The 23,030-nt window shown below is 40.1% G+C and overlaps 1 protein-coding gene across 1 annotated transcript in view; it reads right to left on the bottom strand.

The window, feature by feature from the left end:
* Positions 1-4,260: 4,260 nt before the first annotated feature.
* The window catches only part of CFAP57 (cilia and flagella associated protein 57), a 29,012-nt gene continuing 10,242 nt past the window's right edge, over positions 4,261-23,030 (bottom strand). The window contains exons 6-23 of the mRNA XM_072419337.1: positions 22,801-22,953; positions 21,335-21,474; positions 20,969-21,134; positions 18,882-18,995; positions 17,773-17,985; positions 17,194-17,367; positions 15,938-16,099; positions 14,726-14,881; positions 14,524-14,617; positions 14,160-14,350; positions 12,082-12,255; positions 10,712-10,870; positions 9,597-9,740; positions 8,326-8,442; positions 7,124-7,258; positions 5,789-5,932; positions 5,569-5,704; positions 4,261-4,502 (exon numbers count right to left, since the gene is read on the bottom strand). Of these exons, the coding sequence (XP_072275438.1) occupies positions 4,315-4,502; positions 5,569-5,704; positions 5,789-5,932; positions 7,124-7,258; positions 8,326-8,442; positions 9,597-9,740; positions 10,712-10,870; positions 12,082-12,255; positions 14,160-14,350; positions 14,524-14,617; positions 14,726-14,881; positions 15,938-16,099; positions 17,194-17,367; positions 17,773-17,985; positions 18,882-18,995; positions 20,969-21,134; positions 21,335-21,474; positions 22,801-22,953 (2,760 nt within the window). The 3' untranslated portion in view covers positions 4,261-4,314. The remainder of the gene's footprint in view (positions 4,503-5,568; positions 5,705-5,788; positions 5,933-7,123; positions 7,259-8,325; positions 8,443-9,596; positions 9,741-10,711; positions 10,871-12,081; positions 12,256-14,159; positions 14,351-14,523; positions 14,618-14,725; positions 14,882-15,937; positions 16,100-17,193; positions 17,368-17,772; positions 17,986-18,881; positions 18,996-20,968; positions 21,135-21,334; positions 21,475-22,800; positions 22,954-23,030) is intronic.

The following is a 23,030-nucleotide window of genomic DNA, read 5'->3' on the forward strand; positions in this document are numbered from 1 at the left end:
CGTGGTCCAGCATAAGAGATAATTGAAATATAAGGTGATTCGACACTGGTGGAGACCTGCCAGGTGAGGTCAGTGAATAAAGTCATCATGTTCTGGTACATTGGATGTGAGCCCTGACCTCCAACAACATTCCCTGTAGGATTCAGATCTCCTGGAAACTTTTTGGAAAGCTTTGCCAATCTCATTAATAAATTATGGAGTTTCCACTGATCACTTAATGGTAAAAGTGATTCAACTGTCCCTTTCTCTTCTGTCTGACATATAGAAGATTCACTTTCTGCTATCATTAGCTACCCACATTGAGCGAAGAATGGAGAATGATATGGCTAGCTACCTTCTGAGGATGCTATTTGCTTGGATGTCCCTGGCTTCAGTCCTGACCTGGAACAAACATACAGGAGGGAAGACTTACATACTTATTACATTGACATAGAAAGCATTGAAGTCATCGGATCAGCATGAGAGCTAGGGACCAGAATTTTCAGGAATTGGCAACTGACTACCTCACTATTGGATTCCTTTATAGTGTATGGAAAATCACATTTTTAGGAGGTTGAGGGTGTATGGGACACAAACTATACAAAATTAGTGGCTTGGTGTACATGATTTGGTGCTGGAATGAACTGACCCCATGTACTTGAGTGAATCTCAGCAATGTCAAGGGAGTTTGCAGGTGTCACATTGCTGGAGGCAAGAAAGGTCCTTTATTGCCACCCTTGGTATATATTACCTAATAGGTACAAGTCATTGCCAATTTCAACCATCATTATTATCTCTTTCTGAATGCCATGGAGGTGATAACAAGCCATTCCAGAACTGGGAATTTTCCATTAACGCACCATCAGATTCACCCCATGCTGGAGTCATTTCCCTGCAGGCTGTCCCATTGCCCTACACCATAATGATAGAACAGATCCTTTAGCAATGACACAAAACAGAAAGCAATGGTTTACCTGAACTCTATAAATACCAATAAAACCAATAAAGATAATATATTCCTTCCAGTATTATGTGTCAGGTTTGCAAATACACATGTGGGTGTGGACAAATAAAATACTAATTGTGCATTGTTGTGGGATAATTAAACGGAGATGGATGAGTAACTGTGAATCCTGATGAGTGAATAGCTGCGCTCAACAGGACTGACAGGTATAATATAAATGTAAATGGATAAAAATAGCCGGCAATTGGGAAGGCTTATTGCAGAATGGGCTCACAACCTGGTGGTAACATTAGTAGCCATCAGCTGTGGGGCCATTGTTAATGTGTACAACAGACATCAATCTGCACGTAAAGGGTTCAAGCAGTTGGCAAGGTTTGGTTTGGACTCAATGGGCCTCATTTATTAAAGCTTTCCAAGGCTGGGGAAGATACACGTTCATCAGTGAAGCTGATGAAAGCTTCACTGATGAAAGAAAGTGTATCTTCCCCAGCCTTGGAAAGTGAAGCTGGGTGATCCAGAAAACCTGCTATTTGTTAGCAAATGTTTTGTATCCTGGACTAGATCCATTCCAGGATTGGTGGATCACCCAGCTTCACTGATGAAAGTGTATCTTCCCCAGCCTTGGAAAGCTTTAATAAATGAGGCCCATTGAGTCCAAACCAAACCTTGCCAACTGCTTGAACCCTTTACGTGCAGGTTGATGTCTGTTGTACACATTAACAATGGGCCCACAGCTGATGGCTACTAATGTTACCACCAGGTTGTGAACCCAAGAAATTGTGTCTTCTCCAGCCTTGGAGCGCTTTATTAAATCAGGTCCAATATCTTGAATTCAAATTTTCTGCATACACACTGTACTTCAGTGTTTCTCAACTAGGGCTCCTCCCGAGGTTGTTGGGGGTTCCTTGTGCAATGAGCAGTTTGTACCTTCTATGTCTCAGGTAAGTAACACCAATGATTTTTTTGGGTTGACATTCTTCCCAATGGCCAGCAATGGAAGAGGAATTCTTCGCACTGACCACCATACTAATATACTGGGACCTGTGGATATAATAATCATAGAAGGGGCTCCTTGAAGACCTGAAAATTATGGAGTTCCCCCATGATAAAAAGGCTGCTGTATATGTTATATGGAAGTTGCAAGTGGATCACTTTTCCATGTGTATCCTAAAAAACGCTGCATTCCCTTTAAATATGGGGTCAGTATGTGAACAGCTTTTTGGAAAAGTTGGCAGAAATCTTGCCAGCCTGGCAGCCCCGGCTCTCACCTTTAACACTTCCTATCAGCCTTATAAATATATCAGATTGTATCCCCACTCACAATAAGGAATGACGGGATTATGTCATTTAATTTGCATGAATGAAGCTTGGGGATCTTGGCACAGCTCCATAGTCTCTGCATTGTTCTCATGTATGACAGTCTACAATATGTCATTGTGTGCTGTATATGCAGTGTATTGTCCATACTGACCCCTGACACATGGAAACCTCACCGCGTTCCTCATTCCAAGACCCAGATAGTGATCCATTCATGGGAGCCGGGATTCAGTCATTTTCTTTTTGTTAAAAAGTCATCAGCATTGTGCTTTGTATGCTATAAAGGGGAACTGCAGATCTGGCTTTCCCTAAAGTGTAGCAAAGCTTGAAAATGAAAAATATTGCACCTTACCGATCCTTCGATGTGGTGGCTTAGTTTTCTTTTTTCAACTTTCATTCATCTTCAGTTGGTGATTCAGACAGGACCACACTTTCTGTCTATGGATGAAAACACAAATCCTCCCTTAAGTGGGCCTAACCCCCTACCCCAAATTTCTAGTTACCCAGAGGTCACTTGAAGGCCCAAGGTAGACAGACAGATACAGACAGTGACACAAGAATAGGAGCGGACCCTGCCCAGAAGAGCTTACAATCTAAGAGGTGGGGGAAGTATCACACAATAGGAAGGAGCAGAAAGCAGGAACAAGCTGAATAGGAAGAGGAAGACCATTCCAGAGAGTAGGGGAAGCTCTAGAATTGTCTTGGAGCCCTGCCTGTGATGAGGTTATGAGAAAGTCATTAGTAGGTCATTGGAGGAGCGAAAAGAGCGGCTAGGCTCTCTGTAAAAGGAGGGAGATCTAGATGAGCGAAGCAAAAGGGGGAGGGGGGTTAGATTTATTTATGGGTGTGGGAGTCAAAGGGTAAAGAAACTTTAAAGAAAAATTCCCTTACCCTTTCAAGGTAAAACAATTTCTTCTTTTATTGCCTTTCTGCCTGCACACTTTAAGCTTCAGTCTGACTTCGATTTTACCTGTGATGAAGTCACTGTGACAGCATTACACAACTGGTTCATCTAGAATACTTTCCATAAAATATTTATCGCATTTATATGTCAGTAATGCAGTAATACTGGGTCATGGAGACTCAAACACTAAATATACACACATGCATACACCCACACATTCACTGAGGTAGACTTACTAAACAGTTTAGGCTTTTCATTTAGCAAAGGTAATTATCACCCCACATTGAATAACTTGCTGAGCTTATTGAATGAAGGAAAACTTTATTGACTTCAGCCATCCAATGTGCAAGGAAAGACCATATTTAAAAAGTGAATTTTCACCACATTTACTAAGTGAACTAGTCCTTGCAAAGTGAATATTCACTTTGCTGAATGAACAGCCTAAATGCCTTTAGTAAAGCAATCGTAATGCATAAATTATTATTATTATTATTATTATTATTATTATTATACAGTATTTATAGTAAACATATTACGCAGCCCTGTACATTAAATAGGGGTTACAAATTACAGACAAATGACAGACAGACACAGACAGTGACACAGGAGGAAGGGAGGACCCGAAGAGCTTTCAATCTGGAAGGTGGGAAAGTATCACACCATAGGAGGGGGGATATGGATAGGTGGAAGAAGACGGGTAGATGAGTATGAAAAGATGGATTTGAGTGCTCTTTTAAATGAGCAGAAAGCAAGCTGCATAGGACGGGGAAGACCATTCCAGAGAATCGGGGCAGCTCTGGAAAAGTCTGGGAGCCATGCGTGTGATGAGGTTGAGTGAGGAAGTCATTAGTAGTTCATTGGGGGATCAAAGAGAGCGGCTAGGGGGATATTTTTCAATCAGGTCAGAAAGGTAAGTGCTAAGAACTGTGGAGGGATTTGAAGGGAAAGCACAGGAGCTTGAATTTGATTCTAAGGTAAAATGGAAGCCAATGAAGAGAACTACAAAAAGAGGCAGCAGAAAAGGATATATACACACACATATACACTGCATGTACACACACACACACCCATGACGAAATACAGGGACACATGCAAATGTGCTTAAAAATTATTTTACTAAGTGTACAATCTGAGAATGTGTGATGGGGTCTCATGAGGCTGTCAGTGATGGTAATCTGCCCACTGATGGGGGCCGGATCGCCACTGTCAGGTCCTGTGATTGGATTAGATCTCGTAGTCGTTTGATCTCCATTTTTTGCATTTCAATAATTCTCTCTGTCTCCTCCTCAATGTTCAGCCGCAGGACCCCTGAAGAAGGATGACCACCGATGGATGTTGCTAAGTGGGAAAGTACAGTACAATACATTAAATTCTGCAACCATTTCAGATCCTCTTAGTATTAGAGGTGTCTCTATCCTCCAACCCTTCTTCCTTAAAGCAGAAATTGACTTTTTTTTATTAAAATTACTTATTTATCTCCATAAGTAAAATGAGGTCCAAAAGTGGTATATACCATTTTACCAACCGATGCTGTACTCTGCAACCCTCCCCTGTTCTTGTATCTTCTGATTTCAGTGATGCCCAGTGCAATTCAACCCACTTCCTTTGAAACCCAGTGTGCAAAAACACCGCCTAGGGGCAAGTAATTAGGTCACCCTGAGCTTACAGGAGAACAATGCAAAGAATAGCACACATATCACAATATGAGTTCTGTTCTATACGTCATTGAGAACTGAACATAGCTGTAATTTAAAGAAAAGAAAAAAAAAAAAAAAAAAAAAGAAAAAAGTAATTTTTCAACATATGAAACTAAAAAAGTTGTTGCTGGCAAAGCTTTCTAGGTTCCATTTACAAATATATGTGGTATGCACTGCCCAACATACCACTTTAATCCAAAAATTGGATCTGCACTCCTTTCGTTATACCGCACCAAAGCCAACGTGTTGCCCTACAGTGCTGCATAAAGGGTGCCCAGGGTGCTAGTCAGATTGAGGGCACCACATTGCACAATACATGAAATGCCCACTGTGTAAAAATAATGTGTGCATTACTGCAATGCAAATAAGGGAATGGGGTCCTATAGACAACTTTTGTATTAGGAGGTGTTGGATCAATATTGTAGAACCTCTACAAGTACTGATCTCAGTGGAGCTTTTCTGCTTCTCTCAATTACTTTGTACTGCCAGGAATAGAGAGGGGTACTACCTGGCTCCATGGCATTGGGCTGCACCAATATATGAGATGCACACTATCTATAAGGACCACCTGTGATTAGCTGAGGTGGTTTGTGCCATGCTATCTTCCTCCCTTAGCATTGACCTTGTCATACTTGTTGCCATATTATTGACCTGCCTATGCCTGGTCATTGTAATAATCCTACAAGTTACAGAAGAAGTGTCACTACCTTTGGAGTCTGTAAGGCTGTTCTTGCGATTCTTCCGGTCCAGCCCGAGAGCCACCTCCAGATCATGCACCTTCGTACGGCTGACTTTCAGCTCCCGACGCAATTCATTTATTTCTTTAATTAGAGTGACATTTTCCTTTAGAAGTTAAGAGGGATCATTTATCACTTCTTTTTGTGCAAAGTGCATTAAAAACCACAGTATTAGTGGCAGTTTCTTTACCTGCATAATGCGCACATTGTCCACTCGATGGATTTCTGTGTCCTTTGCGAGCTTCTTCTGTAGTGTGCTCAGGCTGCGCTCCAGGTGCTCCCTCTGGCGAGCGTATTCCCGCTGGATGTCGGCATCTATACCCACAATTTCCGCCTGCGTGGATATAATTCAATAAGAGATGAAGTAACCGAGTAGAGATCACTATGTCATCGATTGTGTCTATTAAACTGCCACTCATGCAGCCATCCATGAAATACAAGAATCAACTATAGAGGCCATAAGGGCACCATGCAAAGAGAGTCATTTATCATTTAGATTCATTAAATACTGTGTGCAAATTGAATAATAAATCTTTATTTCAGATCAAATCTCTGCTGTAAACCAACCTAGTTGGCCACCGAAACATAGGGGCCACACTTAAAGGATAAGAACCCCTAAAATTAATATTCCAGGTTTCAGTGGTTGGTGGCAAGTTAAATCATATGCTGAATTCTATATGGCACAAAGATTGTAGACACCTGATCATCACACCTATATGAGACTGATGAACATGCCATTTTAAAACCATGGCAATATGGAAATGACCTCTAAAACATCCTGCTCCCCACTGGAAAGGTTTACCATAAGATTCTGGAGGGTGTCTATGGAAATTTGTGCCTATATATGGGTCATGTATTGATGTTTGAGGAGAACTCCTGGGGCATAATTCCAATTTATCACAAAGGTTTTTAGTAGGGTTCAGGTCAGGGCTCTGGGCAAGACACTAAGGATCCTCCACACCAAACTGGTGACACCGTGTCTATATGGAGCTTTGTACACATAGCACAGCCATGGAGAAACAGAAAAGGGTCTTCACCAAACTGTGACCACAAGGCTGGAGGAGTATAAATGTCTAAAGTGAATTTGTCAACTATAACATTATCAATATAACTCACTAGAGACAGCTGAACACAATCATTTGAAGTGGAGGGGATCTGCATAATTTTGGCCATATAGTGTATCTGTTAGGGACTGGTGAAGTGGTGAAAAATCCTTACTAGAATTACCAATAGTGCCATTGCCATGTATCATGCTTTTATTAGTGCCAAGAGAGTTTTTATCATTTAAGTCTAAAGGAATAAAAAAAAAAACTTGATGCAGGCCCAGAAGAAGGATCAGACTTACTCAGATTTACTTGTTGAATTTTAAACAATCTCAGAAGCACCTGACTCTAATGGCAAAGGCACAGGACTAAAGCCCCTAAGATACGGGGCAGCTCATCTCCTCATGGAACACCAAACTGAATGAATGGCTTTTTTATTTTGTTATGTAATCAATAATACAGAAATGCTCATATAAACTCACTGCGTCGCTCTCCTGCACATATTTGGTGTATAGCTCCCGGATGCTGTCCTTCAACTTTTTAGGTTCTTGAATAAATCCAACACAGTTATGCAGATCTGTCTTGAAGCGTTTGACTACAGCTTCAACGTCACGGACCTGAAGGGATACAGACCATGCTTTACTACAATGGACCATCACCAATACAACAGGTGTGCTATAAAGTGGACCAACATTAGACATATTTAATTCCATGTTCAGCATGTTTGTTAATATAGATCTATATAGAATTAGATCTAATTCTCAATCGTTGGCACACACGTAAGATCCAACTGCAAATCTCTATAGGCTGGCTGAGAAAATCAGGAAATGACAAGTGGCTCTTGAATCAAAATTGGCGGTGCAGGGTAACCCTGGAAAAAAACTGTGGTAGCAAGAAAGATGTACAAAAGTGTGAAGCAAACTGTAACCTGCTAGGCATAATGAGGCTTAATAATAACTCCAGTATCAGGTTCCCTAATAATATGCTGCTTAGACCAGAGGTACTGACAACTCAGGCTGTGTGATGATGTACCTGGGGGAACAAGTCCATGACAGCGTTGGCACAAAGAAGTGTATTGAATTATAATGGCTGTCACTTACCCAGGACACTAAGGACATCTGGTGACCTAAAGGAAGTACTGCGGTGGGACAGGTCTGGAGTGGTGGTTAGAATTTTATTTAAAAGTGTTTACCCACTTTAAAGTTGAACTCCAGCCTACCCTTGGGTCTTCCACATGTTTACAGATTCCTTTCTTAGACTTAAAAGTTTACTCATTGTATATATTTTCACCTTTTCCCATTAGTGAGTGCAGTCACATCGGAGCTGCCTCAATTCTTTGTTGATGGATATTTAGCCAATTCCTCTATTCTTACTGTCCCTGGCCCACTCCTTTTTATTATTTGGATTTCAGTTCCTTCAATTAAGGAGGCTCAGCATCACAAATGAGAATTACCTAGGGCAGCCTACATGAGGCATGGTGCTGTCATGTGTACAGGATCCGGCCAACCCCTCCCACTATTCATGATCCAATAAAATGATAAACAATATTGGTAATTATTTCTGACTTTTACTACTAATTGCAAATATCAAAACAGATTTTCATATGACAGCTGATGAACAAGCTAACAAATGAATATTTAAGTCCTATAAACCTAAATGATGATGCTCCAGGTCTGTGACTCACCTTCTGCCGCTCCCTCTGCATCTCCCGGTCAGTAGCTTTCAGTTTTTGCTTAAGCTCAGTGATATTAAGGTCCAGCTGGGTGTTCTGTTTGTGGAAACGTTCCAACTCGGCCTCCATCTGTGGGACAGGCAGAAAAAAAAGCTGATGTATGCAAGGGGGCAGGTGGGAGTTATGGAAAAAGCAGAACTTTTGGAACATTGTCTTTCTATCCACTGGCTGAAAATTCCTAGGAAGGAAATGCTGAATGCTTTTCCATTACACTGAACAGGCCAGGCAGTACAGGAGACCTTCAGCAGGAGTCAAAGCAGTTCCAGCACATTATTATAACATTATCATCATTATTATTATTATTATTATTATTATTATTATTATTATTAATAATAAACAGTATTTATTTAGCACCAACGTAATATACAGCGCTGTACAAAGTCCATAGTCATGTCACTAGCTGTCCCTCAAAGAGGCCCACAATCTAATTGACCACCATAGTCATTACCACAGTCTATAATCAATTTTGGGGGGAAGCCAATATACCTAACTGCATGTTTTTGAAATGTGGGAGGAAACCCACACAAACATGGGGAGAACCTGCAAACTCCATGCAGATAGTGTCTTGGCTGAGATTCAAACCTGGGACCCAGCCCTGCAAAGATCCGAATTCTACTGCCTCCTAAACCCCTGGATGGATCCACAGGAAATGGGCAGAATGAGTGTTGTCAGGTCAGAGGAAGCAGGGGACAGGCTGGATAATAGAGAGGGTAAGGAGAAGATTTTTTTTACCACCATAACATGTTATAGCCTCAATAAATGTACCATGACTATAGCAGTACTACACTCCTTTACCTCAAAAAGCAAACCCTGTCATGCAGGTTTCTCCTACACCCAGGAAAACTTATTTAGCTTGAATGATGGAGGCTGCCTATTTTTTTTAAAAAAAGAGAATGTGTCACCACTTTAATCCTGGTAACTTCATTGTGCCTACAGTTGGGCTTTAAAGTAAGTTTTGCTTCTGGATTTGCACCCTGTCACATCGGCTTCCAATGGGATCCATTTCAACACACTATATGCAGTGTACTGTTGTCAGTGTACTGTTGCCCGCCCTAAGAAATGTTATACAGTCATCATTGGACTGCATGTAGACAGAAAGTGGCTGCAAAGAGGTTGCAGTATATCATCAACATAACATACCAAAGTGTAAAAACAAAAAAAAGTGAAAGGGTTCAAAGGGTGAAAAAAACAAGATTTGCTTTCTAAGAGATTTATTGTTTCACCTCCTGGATTTGCTCCTTCATCTCTTTGATCTCATTCTCTCTGGGTTCAATCTGCTTCTTCAGCTCCTTGATTTTGTAATCCAGAACAAATTTGAACTTCTCAAGTTCCTGATTCTTTTTCTTCAGGTCATAAATTCTCTTTTCCTGGATTACAGACAAGGGAAAAGGTGAAGTTCCTAAAAGAGTCAGCTTCAGTTTTTATTTTTAGGACACATTAAGTTAGTAAATTATAATTATCTGCTGTGCTCACGCCACAAACTCCAGGGCCTTAGGGCAAAGCCTTCCTAGTACCTTTTGACTCTGACGTGGGTGCACTGTTGGGGGATATTTTCCAATGCTGGCCATTGGCTGGTTTGATTCCTGGACAGGAGAGTGATCAATATCCCCCAGATATTAATCATTTGCTTGGATTCCATCTTTATTCTATGCTGGATCTATGCTGCCCCCTTCCCCCTTGTTCTTTACCACCAATAACAAGTAAAATTCAATCCATCCGAGTTTCATTATTGGTTGTCATAGCAGAGGAAGCAATATTAATCAGGAATGAACAAAAATTACCGATCAAGGTTCAGTAGGTATATCCATCAAACATTGATTCAAAATGGCCTGTTTTCAATTAGATTTGATGTTTACATAGAAAACTTGACAAGTGAAGGCCAGCATAAAACCAGTCAGGTTTTACCTGCAGATTGGATTACATTTTAATGTCTATGGTAGCCTATAACAAAACTCACAGATCTAAAGACATACCATTTTTTTGTACTTAAAACAGGTATAGCACCAGATAATATTAAATAAAGTATGTTTTCTCCTGAAGAATGGAGTCATTTTTGATTAGTTATCATCCAGGATTATCATCTACTTCCTTGATTTATATGCTGGCTCATTGATTACATAGTCATGTAAATTTGTGTGCCATGCAGCAAAGTTACAACGATGCTGTCTGATCACTTAGGGAGAGGAGACTGAAGAAATGCTTCCTCCTTCCTGCAGAAGACAGATGACATCATCACAGCCTAGGCAAAGTCAATGACTGGAGCTAAAACAGCTTTCTAATGATATAAGGTAGAGCTTCTTCACAGGTATATCATTCAGCTCAATCTGGCACCTCTTACCTTGTCCTGGATAGTCTCATCCCTTTCCTGGATCTCTCTCTTCAGACCCTGGATATCCATCTCTAGAGACTTAATCACACCCTGCAACTTCTGCTGTTCCAGCTTCATCTTCTCGATATCAGCAGCACGCGCTTCAATATCCTTCTGGAGGCTGCTGAACTATAAAAGCCCATGACTAAGAATTTTTGTTAGACAACAAAAGGGTACTCTCCCTATATTTATAATACTGTATTGCAATTCCAATTTTGGTTGCTCCTTTAAGTTTTTATGTTTTCAAATAAAAAGTGGGGAAAGGTTACAGCCAAGAATATTCCTCTGGGAGATTTACTACTACAGTTGACAATCGAAAATCCGACCATCGACATGCCATTTCCTTCAGTTTTCAGGCATGAATTTCAGATCACATTTTTAATACAGGGACTGTAGTACACTGTTTGGCCACTGATGTTTTGATGGCGCTGTTCTCCAAAAACAGAGATTGGGTCTTGATTGCTACACTAAATACACGTTGGGATGTCTTTGCTTCCTGCTCCCTGGAACTGGCCAGATGTCAGGGGCGCTGCAAGAGGAAGGCTGGCCTGTGTGTGGAGGTAAGTATATCTTTTAAAAATCCGAAATTTTCAAAAATCCTGCATTCCTCCGGTCCGGAGGTTGCTGGATTTTTGAATGTCAACTGTACCTAATTTTCTAATACAAAGGAAATGATGGGAACTCTCTTCTAGTAATACCCATTGTTCTCATTTTCTTGTTTTGTAAACAAAAAAAAACTTTGTAAACTTTCTCACCCTTACACCTTTTTTTTTTTTTAGAAAAAGTATTGGCAACTTGATTGGACCATTATCTCTCTAGGGATTTTGAATGCTTACTTCTGGAAAAAGCAAGGTCTTTAATAGGATAAAACACAAGAAATGTATATTTATTGCAGTGATGTACTTGCCTGTGTTTTTTTCCTAACATACATTTTACCTGTGTGGGTGGATGGTTAATACCAGCTTACATCATTAGGGCCCTATTTATTCTATCATATTATCTTATTTTCAAGCTAAACTCTACACACATCAGCACAATTGACTTATTCCTAGTTCTGCATAATTATCCCTCTCCAAGTCTGACCTCTCCTGTACATGGACTGCTTGCCAAATATAATTATGTACACTGCATGCATTCATAAAATAATACAAAGCAACATTAGTTTATATGATTCATATCTGTCTTTTATCTCTTTGATAAATGAGAGCCCTGAATTTATGGACTTTAGGTAACAGTAAAAGGAAAATAGGAGCAGGGCAGGAAGGAAGGCACAAAGAGATGAATGAGGAAAGCAATAAAGGAGAAAACACAAAACAATAAATTCATTTGGATTTAGTCACCTTCTTCCTCATAATTCCATTCTCTCCCTTCAGACGCACTGCAGTTTCTCTCTCCTCCCTCAGACGGCGCTCATATTTTATTTTCACATCCTGGATCTCTCGGTCTCCGTCCTCCTCAATCTGCTTCTTCGTCTCTTCAAACTCTCTGTGGTGTTGTCGGGCTTCATCCTGGGACTGAAACAAATATGACATTGGTTTAGGGTCCTTTCTCTTCAGAAAGCCTGGAAAAAACTTGCAGAGATCTAAGCCCAAAGATACACAGGCACAATGGCTCTGATATACTAAAACTCTCCAAGGCTGGAGGGGATACACTTTCATCAGTGAAGCTGGAAGAACCTGCAAACCTGGAATGGATTTCTTAAAAAGTCATTTGCTATTTACTATCAAACTATATTAAACTATGTTTAGAATCTTGGACATGATCCAAACCAGGTTTGATGGGTCATCAAGCTTCACTGAAGAAAGTGTATTATTGTAAGAAATCAGGCCTATTGTAGCCAGGTAAAACATCCTTACTGTGCCCTGAACGTGATTACACCAATAGAACCATCCTTCCCTTTATATCCCAATTTCAGCTATTGCCAGCAGTGTGGGGACAAGCAAGACTAGCTGAGTATTTGGAACGAAATCTGAATCTAAACTGATTGTATTCTTTGTAAGAACTGTCCTCCCTGAGGAAGTGAACATTGGTCCAGGTAACGCTTCGTACATTTTTCTCCAGACACATGGATATATAAAGATATATAAACTTTATATGATGGAGGATAATTTCTAAGTAATTTCTAAAATTTTTACACTTAAAAAAGTTTAAATATGGAGTAATTCTCACATTCATATTGCCCGTGTTGATGCACTGAAGGACGAAGGGCCATTAGAACATTGCAGGAAAAAGGAACATTTAGGTAGTTACCGCTAAGTGGGCATTTCTGGTAAAACTCCAATAAGCATGCGTGTTTAGGGGCTGAAATATGACAGTCTGGTCCACTAGGGATATGTTCCAGGCAGTGATACAGTTTTTGCTGGTGTGACAATTAAAATAACATTTCAGGTAACTAAGATAGTTAATAGTGAGATGTGAAGGATACAGAAAAACATACCAGAACATAAAATAGGATTTAGGTGAGTCAGGTATTGCAATTATCAACAATATCCAGTGGCTATTATTCATGACAAGTCAGATAAAACAGATTGTTCTCCACTGAACAGTTTGTCATCAAGTCTTTATTTCTTCATATGCAACAGGGAAGAATACATTTACACTACATAGTTATAACATTGCATCAGTCTCCTATATTCTTACATTATTGGAAGTCACTTGTATACTGGAGGCGACTTTTAAAAAAGTCTCTCATAGTGGCGGTCTCTGCGCCAATAGTCTCCAATAACACATCAATTTTCTGATAACATAATAGCAGTCTCTAGCCATCTCTCTTACGCTGAAAAACTCTGTCTCCTGTAACCTGACAGCGGTTCTGGCCATCTACTTTATGATGTAAGCAATCTTCAAAAGTATCCTCTAACTAGGCAGCAGTCTCTAGCATCTATTTTGTCCTGGAATTAATCTCCAAAAATCTCCCATATCATATCCCCTAGTAGTGACCCGTTTCTAGCTAGTCTCTGGCCATCCCCTTTGTTATGTAGGCAATCTCCAATGAATGGTCGCCTGGAACAAGACGACAGTCTCTAACATTGCCTTGTAACATATCAGCTCTCCTGTAATTCAAAATTCATGTAAAGTGGCATCTAGTTTGTAACTCCGCAGGTCTCCCTTGAACAATTGTACTTAGGTTTTAACACTATTGGTACTGTAGGGACGAACGTATGTTGGAGTTTAAAAGTAAGTTGCAGGACATGGGAACTCTCCAGGTGGACAGAGAACAAAACAGTTCTATGTGAACTTCTATGACACTTTAGATTTGAAATGTCATAGAACGACATTGGTCAAGAGGTCAAATAGGAACTCTAATACATCATAACAATGACTATGTTAAAGGGAAAATTTTCACTGTGCCTTTATCTCAGTTGGCCGCACTTCCCCTATAGGACCATGCTAAGATGCCTGGCTCTTCAATGCTTACCTGTTGCAGCTGGGACACCTTTTCCTGCACTTTAGTCTCATAGTACTCTGTCAGTTCCTCTAAAGCCTGGCTCTTACTCTCCTCAAGTTCATGCAACTGGCGCTCATCTTCCTCCTGCATTCGCTGTGACTTTGCTTGCAGCTCCTGGTACTTTTCATACTCCAGGAGCAGCTTCTGATTATTGGCTGTCTCTGGAGACACAAGTTAGGAAATATGGAAAGAACAGTATTTAATGTACAGCGCTGCGTACTATGTTGGTGGTATATGAATTCTGTTTATTATTAATAATAATAAAATAATGTGTATATCTTTTCATTCACTACCACACTTCTCTAGTAGCAATATTTCCCATGTAACAACATACCCAGATCCTGCATCTCTCTGGACTGTTTTTCTATAAGTTCGGCCATGTCCTCCTGATGTTTCAGCTCTTGTTTCTCAGCTTCAGCCTTTAGAATCTGGTGAAAAAAAATAGGCCAGTTACAGAAGTTCAATTTCTTCTCCAGCCAAGGGAGGTGGAATATGAAAGGGATAAGGACATTGGGGGTTTAATTATAAGGCCATACCTGGTTTGTGGTCTTCAGCACCTCCATCTCCTGAATGAATTTCTCAGTCAGCTCTTTCAGCTTCTCATTATAATTCATGTCTTTCAAGCGGAGTTGGTATTCATTCTCCATTTTCAATTCCTCCACGCGGGTCTTTAGCTCCAGCATCAACTGGTTCTATAAAATGATTGGTATTGAAAAAGCCAGGGGATGCTATTTGTCTGCTCATACCAGCATTAGATTTACATACAGTTTTATTTTCTCAGTCTCTTCCTGTCCTATTGGAAAATACTCCAACCATTTCTTATACTGGTACTACCCTGACAGGAAATAAATTAGATTTTACAAATGTGGCCACAGAAAAGAAACCACTCTACTTCAAAATAAAAAAGCCAGAGGTAGGTTCTAATCCAACATGGAGGCTTAATAGTTAACATTGGGTTGTGGCAGCATCTTCAAAATCCAACAGGGATGTAAATTCACTGTTTTACTAAGTTCCACCTATGCCACGGGTGTCCAAACTTTTTGCAAAGAGGGACAGATTTGGTGAGGTGAAAATGTGTGGGGGCTGACCACTAACCAGGGTTTGTGTGAACGTGGTGTGCGCAGGTCCCGCACAGCACATGCCCACCAGGGTTATGTGAGGGATTCCTTGTGCACAGAGTCCAGTGTCAGTGCGGGCTCCGTGTAGAGCACATTTTTGGAATCAGAGTGGGTGTGGTCCATGCGGGTCCCGCACAGCACAGGCCCACTATAATGACATAGGGGATTCCCTGTGATGACAGAGCCTGCAGGCCGGTGGAATTCTGAACACGGGCCACACTTGGCCCCTGGGCCAGACTTTGGACATGCCTGACCTATGCTTGCCATACAATTCTGTAACAAAAAGTAGACTTTGAGGATTGCTAGAAAGAGTTCCCTCTGAAGAATTTTATTATCTCTGTTGGTCCAACTTGTTGGTCCAGGGAAAATCCAATTACTTCACAGGAAGGAATCTTTTTTCCTTGTTGGAGCAAATTGAACCAGGCTTTAAAAGGCTTTTTTGCCTTCCTCAGGATCAACTATATATATAAAGGTTTTATCTGGGATATGTTTATTTCCCTCGTGGTTGAACTTGATGGCTTTTTTCAACCTGACTATGATAACCTCAGATATTCAAGAACAGACCAAATGAAAGAAGAATGAAAGTTAGGTTCTGCTAATTTTATCATAGTGACCATATTATGACCTTACCTTCTCCTCCAGGTCAGATTTGGTAATAAGAACCTCTTCTGCATACCCTAATTCTTTATCTCTTTTCAGGCCTCGACCCTCCTTGTCAGAGATTTTCCACAACATAAGGGAGCCATCTTCAGAAACGGACAGAAGATACTGGTCGTCATATGTCACCACCAGCTGAAGGAAAAGAGATTGTATCATACAGAAGACTTACAGACAGAATGCACAATAATTCAAACAACAGAAAAAGAAAAAATAAATGGCTGATGTCCAGGAAATTTATAGGAGACAAACTAAAAATTGATATTTAGATACTTGTCCTATTAACCTATTTTGTTTATCTATTGGGATTTCATAGAAAGATACAAATATTAAAGCCTAATATATGACCAAATGTTTGTGCAATACTTTCCATTGCACCCACCAATAAGGCCTGAAAATAGGCAGAACCGTCTTCCAATAATTGAGTTTCCAGTGAAGAGTCTTGATAAGACCACAATAAGACATACAAAAAGTTAGCTCTTTTCAGATTCCAAGATGATTCAAATTCCAATACCTCTGCAGTTTTTTTAATTGCTTATCCAACATCTGAATTTATTGGATATCAATACATCACAAATTTACCTATATTCCATATTTTTCTAAATAAATATAGAATGCTACAAATTATTCATCTACACAATAAGCTTTCAATTGGAGAAATTTCTATACCTCAAGTTTTTTTTTGGTTGGTGATCCAACAAACCTCGAATGGATTTCTTAAAAGTCATTAGCTATTTGTTAGCAAATGTTTTCAATCCTGAACCAGATCCATTTCAGGTTTGCTGGATACCCCAGCTTCACTGATAAAAGTGTATCCTCAGCAGCCTTGGAGAGCTTTTATAAATCGGGCCCATGGTGTGAAGGAACCTGAACCCGATGGCCGACTTTTAGGTTAAAAAACAATTGTGAATGAGGACTTCTCTTTGCACTGTGGAGGTTGCCACAGCAGAAAGGGAGGAAAGTCATGTTACCATGCATAGTTTTAGAATAGGATGTTTAACATTTTCATTTCAAGATTCAATAAACTTTTGGCCATATACTGCACATTGCCAGATCTTACAGGAAATCTATGCCAAGTCCAATATTGTGAGAGATCAGTATGTCTCTGCTAATAAAAACCCACAAAAAGCTAAAGTGATAACATTCTTACCCTCTAAGTTTCTAATGTGAGGAGGATTACAACATTCATATAGCATGATTATCAAAGGTAATTAATGCCCTGCTCTCACCTTGGTGACTGGACCCGCATGGCCCTGGTACTCATTATACTCTCTCTGTGGAGGAAGGGGGTATTTCATAGATCGTATAGTACCACTGGAGGTGCCTGTAAATATCATCTTTCCTGAATGAGAAATGGCAACAGCTGTGTATGTGACATCAAAGGATGGTACTTTCTGCACAATCTAAGGAAGAAAATAAATATAATAAAATATCACAGTGACATTTTGAAACAAAAATTAAGCCCTTACCTGTATGCTATGTGTGCTTGTGTGTTTCAGCATATCATATGTTATTTATTGTAAGGATATTCTAAACAGTGCTTATTTTGTAGAACACAAGAGGTTAACATGGCCACAGCCAGCTGACTATAACGCAGGGATTCCGATGAAGCCCTCCAATTTGGGGTGTTACTGCTCTGACACATTTACTGGATGTCATTTTCAACTTGGGCTAATGTGCACTGTATATTAGAAGACTGAGAGAGTCTTTGTAACAAACTTATAGAACCAGTCTGGCCGGGATACTGCAAAAACCCTTTCTTGACCAACAAATGACAATAAAAAACAATATAGTTATATTAACTTTACCTGGGAATCACTAATTTCCTTCAGTGTCTGGTCAGATCCGACAGCGAAGATGGTTTTGGAGTCAGGCAGCAGGTCGACACAGGTATAGCTGCAGGATTTTAGCACACATTCAGATTCCCTCTTACCGGTGAGTGTATTCCATTCATAGACAGCACCATCCAGACCGCAGGACACCAACTTACTGTCATCCAAACTCCAGGCCACAGAGCGCACCTGTCATATAGACCATTTCAACAGTCATTGTTATTTAGGAGAGAACTCCTTTTTCCCTGTGGGGCCAATTCATAAAGGAGAGCAGACATTGATATCTCCTGTTTGCTATATGTATTATTTATCAACAAAATCCTCCCCCTCAAATTCCAAATCTCTCCCTGACAGATTTCTAACTGTTAATAACACTGAAATTCGTCCCTCCACTCCAAGGCACATTGTCTTGGCGTCACCTTTGTTTCTGCCCTCTTTTTTACCCCCCATATTCAGAACATTTCCAGGTTCTGTCACTTTCACCTGCGCAACATCTCCAAAATCCCCCCCTACCTGTCCCCTGAGACCACCAAACCCCTTGTACACTTTCTTATCATCTCTCGTCTGGACTACTGTAACCTCCTCCTCTCTGGTATTCCACTAACCGGACTCTCTCTTCTACAATCTATTATGAATGCTGCAGTCAGACTCATCCATCCTTCCCACCTACCTACCCAATACACACCTACCCCATACTCACCTACTAGTCTTCTTTTGTTTCCTAAACCTTCACTACTCACCCACCAATCCATATTCCCCCTTATATTGTGTGCTGCTTCCCACACCTCTTAGATTTTAAGCTCCTCTGGGCATAGCACTGTGTAATATATCCTCTGATTTAGGGGTGTGCCTGTTCTTTATTGTGAACAACTCCTTAAGGATTTACCACAATGGCTGACATTCTGGACTGTTTTATATTATTTAAAGAACTTGAAATAGGACAGATCCAATATATGCAATATATCACATTTTTGTCTTTGGGCTTAGAAATACTTTAACAAAAAACTGTAAGATGACAGCGAGAGGACATTGATTAGAATTTTCTGTAGTTTTCTTCATACAGGGGGTAACATAAACTATTTTACCTTTCCATTGTGTCCTTTCAGGTTAGCAATATTTTCATAGGTTGTTGTGGAGTAAATGTGGATGACATTACCATTAACAGCTGCAAAAAGATGTCCACCGTGGCTGAAGGAGCACTGCAAAGAATGAAGAGAAAAGACTGATGAACGAGGGGTCTCATACCAATACAATACACCCAAACACTTATCTGATACCTAGAGCAGAGAATTATGACTACTTCCATGTGCTAGTGCCATGTGTCGGTAGTATACTTGGAGTTATTGTGCTCATCAGGGGTTTCAATCAGAGTTGGACAGCATAGGATATTGAAGCTAGTCTTTTATCAGCCCGGGCTCTGTATAACCTGAGGATTCCTCCAGAGGATGATAGGGGTCCCTTGAGCACTGAGCAATTTCTGCCTCTCATATACAAAAGCACTGCCTACAAGTAAAGAGAGGAAAGAAAAGACAGGCTTTTCGGCAGTATAGTGCAAAAACGATTATAGTTTATTAACACATACTTTAAACCTAGGTACAACATAGTACCTAGTACCTAGTATGTGTTAATAAACCATAATTGTTTTTGCACTATGCTGCCAAAAAAGTCTTTTCTTTCCTCTCTTAACTTGTATACATTATGACTACAGGCTTGGAATTGTATATGTGTAGGAATCTTATATAAAAAAATTAACATCCCCAGGGTAAATTACAAATCTATTACAACATAAGCACTGCCACCAATGATGTCTTTAACTATCTACAAGGAGAGATTTCTATTCATCAATCATCAATGTAAGAGGAATTCTTCCTACTGATCATCAGTGCAATGGGGTCAGTGGGCTACTTTAAATTTGTAGTCCCACCTAATTCAAGTTTAAAGTAGCCCACTGACCACCAATATACAGGGTCTTTCCTCACTGATTAAAAAGACAGATTTGGGAGACATTCCAGAAACACTGCTGCCCATTAAAGTTATGTAATTTTACTGTTGAATGACAGGGTCAAGTTTTAGCTCCATTAAAGGGTGGGGTTATTTTGACTTGTGGAGAGGGTAAAGTCCTATGTACAGTCTTGGCCTGAGATCCAAGGGGATTTACTGGTCTTCATTTGAAAATGTTTATGCTACCTGGGCTTTATCATCATTGCCATGTTGGTATAAGACCAGGTTAGGTACTATTTAGCCCACTAAAATAAATATACATCCAGATTGCCTTTCTATTCTATATTTAGAGATGCTCCCTATATTAGTTACAACACAGGGACAGAGTTTGTAGACACCTGATCATTACACCTATGTGCATTAGTTGAACATCCAATTCCTAAACTATTGCAATGAATATGGAGTTGATAAACCTAACCACTGTCCTCCATTCTTTAGGAAAGCATTTACACAAATATTTTGGGTGTGGGCTATGAGAATTTGTGCTTATTTGTGTATCTCGGCCAGGACACTATCTGCATGGAGTTTGCAGGTTTTCCCTGTGTCTGTGTGGGTTTCCTCCGTGTACTCCAGTTTCCTCCCACATTCCAAAAACATGCAGTTAGGTTAATCGGCATTCCCTCAAAGATTGTCCTTACAGAATGTTAATGACATAATGACTACAACATTATATTGTTAGCCCCTTTGAGAGACAGTTAGTGATATGACAATGGACTTTGTGGACTTTGTCTGCGCTATATGAATACTCTGTAAAAATAATAATTAGGCTCCATGTAGTACACTCATGTTCCTCCACACCAAAATGGTTTGGACATGTCTTTATGGAGTTGTCTTTTTGTGTATGAGCACTGTCATGGGGGAACACAAAATGACCTTGCAACCAAAATGACCCCAACCTGTCTCCTGGGAGTTGGAAGCGAACAATTGTCTAAAATGTCTTTGTGTGTTGTGGAGTTAAAACACCTGCACTCCTGTCATTTGAAAGGCAAAAGATACACATAATTCTGACCATATAGCTTATGAACCAATATTAAATTGTTCAAGGTTGAAGGGGTCTGTTTCTCAGGTCTGCCCATGCTTTTGTAGGTTAAAGTGAACACACCTAAAGCCAGTACAAAAAATAAAAATGACACAATATGCTAAGACCAAGTCACTGCAGGTTGCATGTTACCTCTCGGCAGCCACGAACTGCGAACTCCTTAAAAGAGCGAATGTCATCAATCAGTAAATTCATGAGCCGTAATTTGTCTGAGAAGCCCACAAGGACATGCAGTCCGGACGGGTGAAGAGAGACGCTGAAGGCCTCTTCCTGATATTCCTTGTAGAGCTCCAGTGTGCTGCCAATGGAGACAACATAGTTATGGGGTGAAGGGACACATGAGAAGAAAATTGATTAGACTGGATCTCTGCAAAAAATTTACTGTAGACTGCAGTACAGCTGGCCAATCATAGCTTAAAGCAGTTATAAGTGTGAGCTTAGACTTGCAGTTCCTCTACAACCCATGGGGTGGAACTAGAGTAACAAAGGGCAGCTTACTTATTCTCAAAGTTCCAGATGCGCACAGAGCGGTCCATGGAGCAGGTGGCAATGAGAGGTTTACGAATGCAAATGCTCAGACCAGTGATTGATGATGAATGCCAAGATTCAGTCAGGAACTCAAATACAGCCTCATCACCCTGTAAAACAAATTACCAAATATTATTGTGGGAGATCTGGATACATGTACTAAATATAGAACAGATTTGCCATGTTTTCAAGATCACACTCTTAACCCATAGCCAAAATGGGTTTATGCATGGCACCACAGGTAAATTTTCAGCTCCTGTAAACAGAAAAAGAGATGTTCGTGGCATAACCACTGCTTGTATAAAATAAGGATGGGTAATCACTGTATTTCTCAAAAATTAATCATTTAAAGTGGTTTCCTGCCCTATTTATTAAAGCTCTCTAAGGCTGGAGAATCTCCACTGAGAATCTCAGTGAACCTTATGGATCCAGCAAACCTGGCATGGATCTGGCCCTGAATTGAAAACATTTGCTAACAAATAGCAAAGGACTTCAGAAATCCATTCCAGATTTGCTGGATCACCCAGGTTCACTGATGAAACTGTATATTCTCCAGCTTTGGAAAGCTTTATAAAATCAGGCACAATGTTCTTTAGAAGTCAGATGGAGCTGCTTTACTTCCCGCTTAAAGGACATTTTTTCTTTTAGGACATTTAGTGGTTGAACTTGATGGACTTATGTCTTTTTTCAACCTGATCTATTATGTACCTATGTACATTCATTGCAATCCAGTACTTTTGTTGATGGGCGCTGAGCATCACATGTCAGCACTACTAAGGGTGGTCTGCGGGCAGATACAATCTGCTTAGGAAAAACCTCTCCACCCATTAAGGCTTTTTAATATTTGCATAACTCTATTAAGAGACAGTCCTTTGACTGCATGAGGGATGAGAGCTAGAGTATAGTACAGAAATACAGTAATAACATCACTGGATCTTGAATCATATATGTATTAAAAATGGAAACATTAAATTTACAAAAATAACTTGTTAATTGAGGGAGCAAAATCTTATTAAATTTCAATCTTGTAAAAGTAATAGGATAAACACATAAGAAGAATCCAAATACTAGACATACGAATGCCAATGAATCTGTGGTTGATGATTCTCTGATTCTTTGAAACTAGAATTTATTTTTTGGAAAGCGTGAACGAATCAGTACTGCATATTATATTGGCTCTCTAGTTCGAAGTCCTTTCTCTTGCTTGCCTTAAAGGAAGATGTGCCCATGTCACTGCTGGTATGTGGTGCTGTGCTGAAATAATTGGTTTCCTGCACCCTGGCGGTTTGAGGTGAGTACAACTGGCTTCACAAAGTAATAACATAACAATTTGTTGATAACATTAGATTTGAATTGCAAGCACAATGGAATGTTCACAGAACCCTCCACAACCTGAACCAGGGCACCTTTGCCTATCTTTACTCATCAGCTCTTACCTTTGAGATCTCAGCTGAGGACAAGGCGATGCAGTACAGCTGACTTTTATTGGTGCTGACAAGTACAGTCTCTTCTGAGGGACTCAGACACATACACAACACGTCCTGCTGATCAGACAGACTGGGATCACTGCTGTGTTCATCTTGTGGGATCTGTAGAGATAAAAAGCATATGTATTTAATATTATCTTGTATTTATATAGACAACCCTTTACATAGTCCATAGTCAT

Source organism: Pyxicephalus adspersus, chromosome 8 (genome assembly GCF_032062135.1).
Source record: "Pyxicephalus adspersus chromosome 8, UCB_Pads_2.0, whole genome shotgun sequence".
Lineage (NCBI taxonomy): Eukaryota > Metazoa > Chordata > Amphibia > Anura > Pyxicephalidae > Pyxicephalus > Pyxicephalus adspersus.